The sequence below is a fragment of the Papaver somniferum genome, chromosome 11, assembly GCF_003573695.1.
Source record: "Papaver somniferum cultivar HN1 chromosome 11, ASM357369v1, whole genome shotgun sequence".
In the NCBI taxonomy this organism is placed as follows: domain Eukaryota; kingdom Viridiplantae; phylum Streptophyta; class Magnoliopsida; order Ranunculales; family Papaveraceae; genus Papaver; species Papaver somniferum.
In genome coordinates, this window is record NC_039368.1 from 15,503,710 (window position 1) to 15,514,921 (window position 11,212).

General features: G+C 39.2%; 2 protein-coding genes across 5 annotated transcripts; one reads left to right on the plus strand and one right to left on the minus strand.

Moving 5' to 3' along the window:
- The first annotated feature begins 4,279 nt into the window (after positions 1-4,279).
- Positions 4,280-7,141, plus strand: LOC113322078 (CBL-interacting protein kinase 2-like). 3 transcript variants are annotated; one of them, XM_026570094.1, is made up of 2 exons: positions 4,280-4,435; positions 5,204-7,141. In XM_026570094.1, exon 2 carries the CDS (start codon positions 5,565-5,567, stop codon positions 6,933-6,935), a length of 1,371 nt encoding a protein of 456 aa, XP_026425879.1. In that variant the 5' UTR covers positions 4,280-4,435; positions 5,204-5,564; the 3' UTR covers positions 6,936-7,141. The 3 variants fall into 3 exon arrangements, with proteins under 3 accessions (XP_026425879.1, XP_026425881.1, XP_026425880.1); XM_026570096.1 differs by lacking the exon at positions 4,280-4,435 and adding an exon at positions 4,476-4,572; XM_026570095.1 differs by lacking the exon at positions 4,280-4,435 and adding an exon at positions 4,722-4,749.
- A 560-nt stretch (positions 7,142-7,701) lies between these two features.
- LOC113322077 lies at positions 7,702-10,896 on the minus strand. Of its 2 annotated transcripts, none has more exons than XM_026570092.1 (4): positions 10,702-10,896; positions 9,878-10,016; positions 9,634-9,767; positions 7,702-9,495 (listed from the first exon to the last, which is right to left on the minus strand). In XM_026570092.1, exons 1-4 carry the CDS (start codon positions 10,872-10,874, stop codon positions 7,833-7,835), a joined length of 2,109 nt encoding a protein of 702 aa, XP_026425877.1. In that variant the 5' UTR covers positions 10,875-10,896; the 3' UTR covers positions 7,702-7,832. The 2 variants fall into 2 exon arrangements, with proteins under 2 accessions (XP_026425877.1, XP_026425878.1); XM_026570093.1 differs by lacking the exon at positions 10,702-10,896 and adding an exon at positions 10,197-10,692.
- Between the last annotated feature and the right edge of the window lie 316 nt (positions 10,897-11,212).

An 11,212-nucleotide genomic window follows, 5' to 3' on the forward strand; every position in this document is an offset into this window, starting at 1 on the left:
CCAGCACATCGTAATAAAAGGAATCACCAGACTTGTACAACGACACCATAAGACCCGCCTCGAAGGCTCCAACCGTAGTCAACAGGTGAAACTCATCAAACTGATACTTCGAGATGAGCTCGTAAGTAATATCATCCTCAGGGGAATAGAAACGAACATCGAAGGCTTGAAGCTCATGCTTTTCCTTGAAAACTTCAAGGTCAATGTGCTTGACCGTGACTTTCTTCTTGCTGACCGAAACGTTGCGTATCACCGGGGCAGCATCATCCTCTTCCGCGGGATCGGACGAACCAGCAAAAGCTTCGGAAGCTCTTTTTTTCAGAGGAGGATTCTTAGACGATTCAGTTCTCGGCACACCACCTTTGGAGTTCTTCCCTTTGAAAGAAAGTACTGGAGGCGGCGGCAGAGGGTGCTGCACGGGCGCTACAAAACGAAGAGGAGGAATATCGAAGGCGCCACCACGAGGAGGTGTCTGCGTACACCTAGAGTCATCACGAGGACGAGAAGCAACACGACCGACAGCATATCGAGACCCGGAAGGACTCTTCGATGGATCCCCTTTCCTAGGAAGAGAGGCCTTCGTCCCAGAAGAAGAAGAAACTTTACTACCGCGGGGATCCATTTGAGACAATCTAGAGAGATCTCCCCCAGGTGGATATGTATCAGACTCTCTACGAGGAGGGGATCTTGGTAAACTGGATGCCGGAGTTGGATAAGGAAGCCGCGGACGGTCAGACATGGCTGCGAAGACGTACAACATAAACAAGTTAGAACCAAACACGAGGACATCACCAAAGATCAAAAAACCACAAAATTAGCAGTTCATCTCAATATAGCCCAGAAACCCTAAAACTAGCATACATGCTTGAATTCCCCAAAACCCTAAAACCCTAAACTTAAAAATCCAATCAAAACAAAACAATGCCCTCCTCGACTTGAGAAGAAGAACATGGGCAAACTAGCATACATGTATCAAAAGATGTTCTTCATCACAAACAAGGGACGACAGTAGCAGAAAATTTACAATCAACACAAAACTTAAAACAACAGAAACGAAGAAAAGAAACCTTACCACCACAAACAAAATCCCGAAAGAAGACAACAAACCAGAAACAAAGAAGAAACGAGCGTGATTAATGCTAGGGCAAAGAGATTTAATGGTTGAAGAACAAAGAATGAAGACTGACAGGGAGAATGAAATTAATTTTTTGGAACGTTGAATGAAATTAATTTTTCTCCTCTCCTTAATATACTCGAAAGAAAGAGAAGGAAGTTAAAGGAGGAATGGGAAACGTGCCCATTAAATGAGCAGTTAATGCACAAGTAAGAAACATGCCCAAGTATCTAGGAGAAGTTATTAGGAGAGAGGAAGAATATGTAACGTCTGTTTTCTTCAATGCTCACACTAAACACTCAATCCCGAAGAAAAGGGGCAAATTGTGTGTACATATTTCATCATCAAACACGTGTATACAGGAAGACACGTGGAGAGCATGCGGATAAAGTCATCAAAACATGATGACACACGCCCACAGCCAAGAAGCCCATCCCGTCGACGTCGGATCTTTGCTCGAACAAATCTAAGGGCAGAAGTTAAAAGATGTATCGAAAACACGATGTACCGCGGAGCACCAAATAACTCCCGAAGAGTTACTTTATCTCATCCCCAAAAGAAGCTAAGATCAACGGTGAAGAGAAGGTTAACTGACATGGATGTGACAGGGGCAGAAGACACTTGTCTGACACGAGCATGCGTCTCAACTACCCGCATTAAACACTCTGAGCAGTATACGTGTCGATCAACCCGTGGAACGAACGAGGATGAATCTGCGTGATCAAGTAATGAGCGAAGATCTCCGCGTGATGGACACAAAACACAAGGAGATAAGGTTCCAACGGCCCTCAGAAATGGGTCCCACACTCTAACCCTATAAATACCCCCTCTCCACCAAGAGTGAGGGGATCAGAAAAACCAGGGAGAGAAGGAGAGAGAGAAGGATTGTGAGTGTAAGTTTGTCCTTTACAATACACAGACCTATGTAAACTCCAAAGTCACTCGACTATCTCTGTAATCATCAAGTACATAGTGAAACAACAACCCCGTGGATGTAGGCCTTAGTGTTGAACAATGTAAATCCCAGTCTTATTTACATTTCAGCACTTTATATTCGTCTAACGCTCCATGAGTTTTACTTTTATACTTCGTTTTCTTTATCTTCCCCTGCGTAAACGCCTCTCGCGATATTACTAGATGAGGCTATGATAAACCCGAAGGTTTTGAGCCAAGGAATCAATGCAATTTTATCATCAGTGCGAGTATGTACCTAGAGTGCGAACATTGTTTGTGAACATATAGATGCCTTCGTGATTTACGTGTTCACAGTTTTGCTTGAAGCAGCTTGAAGAAAACCCTGAACCTGTAGTGTTTAGCTCAGAAAAACTTACTTGTATTGATGGTTGGCTCGTCGTTGGAAAAGCTAAAGTGAAATGATTTAGCTTAGAAACATTTACTTGTTTTGATGATTGACTCATGATTGGAAATCAACGACTGAACTTATCTATGTTAAACTAAATGTGGTAGAATATAAATATCCAACTCAAAACCAATCGACAATGAATGGAATGGCCTCACACCTGTCATGCTAGAGGATTTTTGTCTGTATGGGACTAATCTCCAACAAAAAAATATCAGGCGAAATAATTTCACGTTTTTGTTCTGCAAAGCTTCAAAACTGTAACACTTATAATCCCTATTCAATGAGACGTGCATCTTGATACGAGGAGCCATAAGTCCCGGTCATACCGTTGAAGATGAAAACTCGTGGGGGCGTGTTGCTAGTGGGTCTGCTCAAAATCGTCCACCTAATGAAAATTAGAACAAAATTCAGAATGGATTATCCCATGGATTATTCTGGGAACCATAACCGCACACCCTCCTTTTTGGCCTTGTTATGATCGAGTCTGGTTGTTTCTTCTCTTCTACCTTCCTTCATGAGTGCTTTCACCAACTTGGTAACAAACGAGCCTCTCTTGGGACCCACCCAACTGATTCTCCAAACGGCTTCACGTGGGCCTATTCCTACCAAAATCGGTTGTTGTTCGTACATTTGTCATCCATCCATTCATTCATTTGTTAAATCACCAATGATAACTAGAGGTTATCTCCGCCATACTTCTCTGACGTACTCGAACGAATCCATGACGAGTAGAACGACTCCCTGTCTCTAGGTTCTACATTTGATCACCTGATTTTGTACGCTTGGTCGGAACAAATAATTCTTCGGGATACGCGTTTTAGTATCTTACTATATAGGTTGTATCCAAGGACGGATCTATGTATATATATGGAACTGGTAGGTCCTGGACTCACATAATACATAATTTACCAGTCTGAATTATTGACTCTTGTCTTGTATCTTGACTCTTCAGTCCATTGAACGAGCACTTGAGTATTTGTCAAGCACCTTTTCATATCGTCCACATTTTACCAGCCATCAGTAAACCCACTTGTCAGGCACAAAATATGTCCAGTCATACACAGTGTTCTCTCCAAGCATACAGTATGATGTTGGCAGAGCTATGCCTTGCCAAGAGCCAGAGAGTTGAACCGGTTTCAATGTCAGCTCAGCTGCCATCCCCTACAATATACCACATAATCTCATCCTCCCGTTCTATCCATAGGGGATTGGGACCAAACTGCAGTTCCCTCCAAGGAGGTAAGAAAAACTCCATGCCAAGGAGATTCTCACGGATCTCAACCATACAATATGCGACTCTGTAACTCTTGTTTCTGAATATCGGCCTCTGGGGCAAATAAAGTGTGTACAAGTCCACTTGCGTATATTGTCTTTTAACGTAAAAACGTGAGGCTGCAGTCTAATGTAAGTTCAATTTACTTTACAGCTACTGGTCATTGAGATATCTCAAATGACTTTAGTTCAAACAACATCAATAGCTTGCCTTATCTCCGGAAAGACTTCGTATCAAGATGCGTAAGCAATCACTCCTCCATCTCAGCCGACTTAAATACCACGTTAGACCGTTGAATATCATAATCTGTGCTTTTCGGCCAGCAAAACACAGTAATTACGTGTTTCTAATCAATGTCCTTTGACCAAGTCAAAGACTGTGGGATCTTACTAATTACCCGAATTAATAGGGACAACTTATTTAAAATAGCAAAAATTTAGGGATTTTTTAATGATAAGCTGTAAACAGCAAAGGACTGTTACGTAAATTTCACAGAATATACCTCTTCAAGTTTTGTTTTTCTTCTCCATCCTTTATATTTACCTGAGAAAGAGAGACCATTTTTTTTCACACACTAGCGGCTCCTCCTCCTGCACCAACCCAAATTTGGCATAATTTATAAATACCTTTTCCTTGATTCTCTTTTGATTCTGTTCATCACCGAGGTTATTCTTTTTTGAAGAAGGTACATTAATTTGAAATGATTCTGTTGCTTTACTTTCTATTTATTGGCTATTTAAGGAGTAACTTTTTAGTAATTCATAAGCTGTAAATTGACGTTTTCTAATTAATGTGAATTGTGTGAATGAAAATCTAAATCTGGTACGTTTTTATTTTGTTATTGATTTTTTCGCTCAATTTTAGGTTCTTCTTTTTGTAAAAAGCAAAGATCTGTTTAGTTTTCTCCGCTATTTCAGATTCTTTGTGTTTATATAAAGCGCAAAATTGTTTCACTGTGTAGCATAGCCTGAAGGTATGCCAAATATCATATTGTAGGAGGTATCTAGGGTTTTTTTTTCTTTCATGCTTTGGCTTTGCTTGTTTCTTGATCCTTTTTTTTGTCTGTAATTTTAATTTTAAGTGCTAAGTAATGTGGTGATGGGATTCTAAGTTTTAAGTAATTTTTTGTTTCATGTTTGTGTGATTGTTTCTAAGTTCTTTTGTTAGTTCATGGTGTTTGTTTTTTTTGAAGCATAGTTCATTGATTGTGTTCATTAGATACTAGATTCATAGTGATGTTTGTTTCTAGTTTTATATGCTCCATTAACTGATTGATTATCATGAATCAAATAATAAGATGTTATTCGTATTAAATTTTGCGGGGTATTCGTTAGATTTCTTGTGTTGATGGATATCCATCTTACTGTTCATCTTTATAATGGTTTCTTTCATGTTTGTATTCAGATTTGTAACTTTTTTCCTGATATTTTTTTTTTGTTTTTGAATTGCGCAGGTTCAGGTATTCAATCAACACCAGCAGTTTCTAATTGATTATTGAAAGCTAAAAACCCCAGGGAATGCAGAAAGATGTGCTTCTCCTGTTATAAGAAATCATTGTCTGAGGTAAATGGGGTTTTTCCTCCATTTGAAATTTCGTTATTCAACCTTGATGTGATTGGAGATACCTGCAACAAATCCCCGAGCCGTGCACAAGTGCACAATGGGGTTAAAAATTACAGAAATCCTGTCGTGATAAAGCATGACCGCTTCGAAGATGGTTAGTTATTCTGACAATAATACTACTGCTCTGTAAATCGCGTGTAAGCAGGAAACTTTTAAGTAATATTACTGTATTAGGTTTATTTTAAATAACAATGGAGAATAAAGGAAGTGTGTTGATGCAAAAGTATGAACTAGGGAGATTATTAGGGCAAGGAACTTTTGCCAAGGTTTACTATGCGAGGAACATTGAAACTGGCCAGAGTGTTGCCGTGAAGGTTATTGACAAAGAGAAGATCTTGAAGACTGGTTTGATTGATCAGATAAAGCGAGAAATTTCTGGGATGAAGTTGGTCAGCCACCCAAACATCGTGCAGCTATATGAAGTCCTGGCTACTAAAAACAAGATTTACTTTGTTATAGAATATGTTAAAGGTGGTGAACTTTTTAACAAGGTAGTGAAGGGTAAGCTCAAGGAGAGTGTTGCAAGAAAGTATTTTCAACAGTTGATCAGCGCTGTTGATTTCTGCCACAGTAGAGGTGTTTATCACCGCGATTTGAAGCTTGAGAACTTGCTGTTAGATGAACATGGAAATTTGAAGATTTCAGACTTCGGGTTAAGTGCACTTGCTGAATCTAAGCATCAAGATGGTTTACTCCATACAACTTGTGGTACCCCTACTTATGTTGCCCCTGAAGTAATCTCAAGAAAAGGGTATAATGGATCTACAGCAGATGTTTGGTCTTGTGGGGTTATCTTATTTGTCCTGATGGCTGGTTATCTTCCATTTCAAGATTCAAATCTGATGGAAATGTATAAGAAGATTGCTAGGGGAGATTTCAAGTGCCCTAAATCGTTCCCGCGAGAAGTACGCAAGCTTCTGACCAAGATCTTTGATACAAACCCCGCTACTAGGATATCAATTCCAAAAATCATGGAAAATCTTTGGTTCAAAAAGTCTCTCAACTTGTCCAAATCGTTTAACACTGAATTGGTCAGCAAAGAGGTAACAATCCCCAGCAATGCTGATACAGATTTTGATCTGTATGTCAATGGTGGTTCTGTTTCTGATGCAAAGCTGGAGTTGTCAAAACCAGCTAACTTGAATGCTTTTGATATCATCTCACTTTCCGCTGGATTAGATCTCTCTGGGCTATTTGATGAAAAACACAAGAAGACAGAAGAACGATTCACATCGCAGCAGCCTTCCTCCGCTATTATATCTAAACTAGAAGACATTGCGAAGAATCTAAAACTAAAAGTGCAGAAGAAAGTGGGAGGGCTGTTGAAACTAGAAGGAGAAACAGCGGGAAGGAAGGGGGTTTTGTCGATTGAAGCCGAAATCTTCGAGGTGACTCCATCTTTTCATTTGGTAGAAGTTAAAAAGTCGAGCGGTGATACCTTGGAGTACAGGGACATATTAAAACAGGAAATAAGGCCTGCACTCAAAGACATTGTTTGGACATGGCAAGGTGAGCAACAGCAAAAGCAAGAACAAGAACAACAAGAATTGCAGCTTTCTTAGATAGTCAGAATTGTTCTTACTTCTTACCATTTCATATTAAGTTAATCAAAGTTTTTATTTCCCTTTGGCAAGCTTTAGCTTTTGTGTGCTAGATTGGTAGCATGTGTGAACGTTCATTATTGTTTTGCATTTCTTTTGGGTCCTTCTATTGTTCTGTGACCTTCAAATAAATTTGGCCCAAATGTTCATGCTTTTGACAAAACCCATTCATTTGCTGTTCTTGTCTTGTGACTTGGTTTTTAGGTTTCCAAAAGCTGTTGTCAATCCTACCAAGAATCTATCTTATATACGATTGATACAAAACAAGCAACCGGTATTCCACAACGACAGTATAAAATTTGAATGTTAGTAGTGCAAGGATGTAAGGAACAAATCTTCAAGATAACTCCAGAAGATGCAACATTGTGGATTATTTCGTCTTAAAATTGTCAGCGCAACTAATTGAAATTTAGTGACTCATTCATGATACCGGGACTTCTTAGCTATATAACCCGTGAATATTGATGCTGCTCTAGCGTGCATTGCAAAACTCAACCATGTAATAATGGACCTGCTTTTGGTGGTTTCATTTGGAAGCCTTTCTATCTGGACAAGCAACAGCATGTACGCTAACAAGATATAAAATGCGGAGGAAAAACTGCCAATGGACATTAACCGAGCTGACAACATCACATTCATTCAACTGATTTACTGAGAACTTAAATTTACCCTCTCTGTTTGCAGCCCAGTGTATATGACAGTTGAAAATATATATATTAGGTTCCCATCTGATCAAAAGCCAGCAACTTTCACTTTTATTACCACACAAAAATAAAAAAAATATGAATATAGAGTACAGTAAAAGTAGCAAATGCTTCTTCAAGAACTAGAAACTTTTGCAGCAACATACAATCAACTCTATAATTGCACAAACAACGGTGACCTGGTCAAGTCAACTATATCACGGTGAACAAGGGTGCGTCTCTTCTTTCTATTTAAAGAATGAGTATTACAGTCTGGTGATGGGGTCAACAGATTTATTACCTCAACTTCAGGAGATGAGTGAGAAGTGCTGGATGATGATCTTGGTTGATTATAATTATAGCCTGCTGGAGTTCTCAATTGCTGCTCATTTGCTTCCTTCATTTTGTTAACATAACCTTCGGGGGTCAACAGATTTATTACCTGAACTTCAGGAGATGAGCAAGAAGTGCTGGCTGATGACGTTGGTTGATTATAATTATAGCCTGCTGGAGTTCTCAATTGCTGCTTATTTGTTTCCTTCATTTTGTTAACACAACCTTTTAGAACCAACCCATAGGGAAACTCGATCATACTGGAAGATGGTTTTTCCATAGGCGAATCAACACACAATGGGAGTATGCCTTGTTTGTCCCCCGAACTGAATAAATCCATAGGTTCTCTGAAACAAACTTCAGGAGGGCAATGAGGACTATTCTTGGAAGGTGAGTGATCTTCTCTGGCAGAAGTTATAGTTGTTTGTTGCCTGCTAGCTCGCCCTAATTCAGAACCAGTTTCTTCGATCAACTCAAAGGAATCTTTGTCCTCAGTTGCTTGTACTGTGTTAGCTCCTTCTATGGAAGTGAGGGACTCCTTTGGCTGTCTGAAAGCAACTTCTGGAGGGGAAAGATGTCTGTAACAGGTAGGTGCTTGGTTTCCACTAGCACCTGCTATACCTGTCAGTATTTGCTTGGTTGTTAGCCCCAGTTTTTCACCCGTCTCTGCGAAAGAAACTTCTGGAGGGCAAAGATATCTGTAATAGGGAGGTGCTTGGTTCCCACTAGCACCTGCTGTAGTTGTCAGTACTTGCGCGGTTGTTGGCCCCAGTTTATTACCCGTCTCTGCGAACAACCCATAGGAGTAACTCTCTTCAACTAATTGTCTCCTGTCAACCAAACGGGCAACTCTGGTAGACAGTGCTTCTGGAGAGGAATCAATATCACGACATGGCCTTTCATTATCTTCTTCTTCTCTTAGACGGCATGAGCCCTTTTGCTGTTGTAAGCTATCATCTTCAATCAGTCTTTCCCAATCATGATAAATATCTGGATTTGCCACTGAATTTTCAATCAGTGTTTCCCAATCATAATCAGTCTTCTGATATACCACTGAATTTTCAACTGAAATATCCTCTGATCTTTCTGCAGAGGAATCAATATCACGAGATGGCCTTTCATTATCTTCTTCTTCTTCTCTTAGACGGCATGAGCCCTTTTGTTGTTGTAAGCTATCATCTTCAATCAGTCTTTCCCAATCATGATAAATATCTGGATTTGCCACTGAATTTTCAATCAGTGTTTCATAATCAGTATTCTGATATACCACTGAATTTTCAACTGAAATATCCTTCGCTCTTTCACTTTGGCTTATCTCGCCAATGCCATTACCAGCATCTTCATGTTCCCATTCCTCCTCATAGTCAATTTCATCTGATACTTGGCTGTCATCAGTGTAGCAAGGAAGTTCATCCATGGAACAAACTTGGACTTTCATTTGCTTTGGCAAGCTCGGGCAGCCAGCAGCGTGCGCCGTTGAGAAAAAGTTCACAGTCAGCTTCAAGCTGGAGAAGAAGAAACATCAATTTGATCATGAGATACTTTTTTCTTGCACCAATTAAAAGATTAGCTATAACAAGCAAAAGAAAGCAATTAATAAGCAAACCTTGTGATATTCAATATTCCCTGTCTAAAACATTTACCTCTGCCAAGGTGGAAGGTTGAGCATTGTATATGCAAGTTTTACATGATTGGCAATTCCAGATAATGACTTGAAACTTAGTGCTGCCTGCCTCACAGCCAAAGATTCAATTGGGTGCTGCCACGCCCACTCAAACTGCAAGTTTTAATTCAAGCGGATACATGACTTTGGAACCATGTAACACCAAAATTTAAAAGAAATAACATTCATGACATGACAAACAAATTCAAAAGTAAATAGATTACCTGAAGTGCAGAAACATTAGTCGGGAACCCATAGATACATAACATCATTTCCCATGGACGTTTCCTCTTCGTCCTCACTGCACCATTAGTTTTTTCGCCATTATGTTGCCTAATCCGGCGGCATGGGTCGACTGTGTACCTGTTATTATAAATCAAAAAGAATGAAACTAATAAGTCTATAACTTACCATATGAATTCTGGACTTAGTGACTTAGAGTTATCACAACAGAAGAAAAAACCATTTTCACTAAACAAATCTGAGGTTTTACTTGCAATAAACTTATTTGAAAATAACATGTAGTAAAGACGCCGAGGTTACCGTGAGCATGAAGTGAAGAATCAAGGTGACTGCACCCTACACAGTTTGGGCACTTCCGGTCACCTTTGGCGTCTTGAAAATGTGCTACATTCTAAAAAAACTAATATAGGAGCTGCCCAGCGAAATTTAGCTAACAAAAAACAGGTGAAATTTCTATAATCACTTTACAAAAAAAAGAAAAAGAAAAACAGTGAAGTAGCAGGCATCATTTATGAATCAAATCAAGATTTCAGATTTAGGGCTTCTTGTAAATAAAATCCAAACAGCTATTTTAGTTCCCTAATACAGTAAAACAGAGACGAACCACAAAACCCCAATTAAACCCTTTAATTGGATCTTATACCAGTACACTAACCCATCAATAACAAGCTTGAAAATAAAAACCCATCAACAGCAAAATCAGGCAATGAAAACTGAAGAGTATTTCAAAGATTAGATCTTTTTGGTTTCAATTTTAATGAGAAATTTAAAAAGCAAGTAATAACAAAGAGGAGAAATTGATTACCCTATGTAAGTGTGACCTTTGAATCTAGGGCACAAGGAACAGAGAAGATAACAGGCATAGAATCCTTTGCCTTCATCTTCTTCTACAAATTCTCTTTCTTCATATCCTTCCTCTGAATTACAAATTAGGGTTTCTGATCTTTCTTTTGTCGTCCGTTCTTTCCTCTTTCTCATCTCTCTCTCAAGAACATACCAGTGGATTGGATCGGTTTTGATACATCTGAAGGCACAGTTAAGAATTTACAAAATTCGACCGTTGAGTGATAAACGTGAGATTTTGAATTTACGGGCTTATCCTTTAACAGGGGCCGACGGTCACTCTTGAAATGCTGTCATTCCGTGACTTCTCAAGGAGAGAAATCGCCCACATTGGTATTAGTTAACAGAGGTGACAATTACGTACCGTTAAGATAATGCAAAAATATTTTGTTCACTCCTCAATTATTTATTTGGTAACAATTTGAAAAAAGTTCCTGTAAATTACTACTGCATATCTTCATAGTATTACTTTT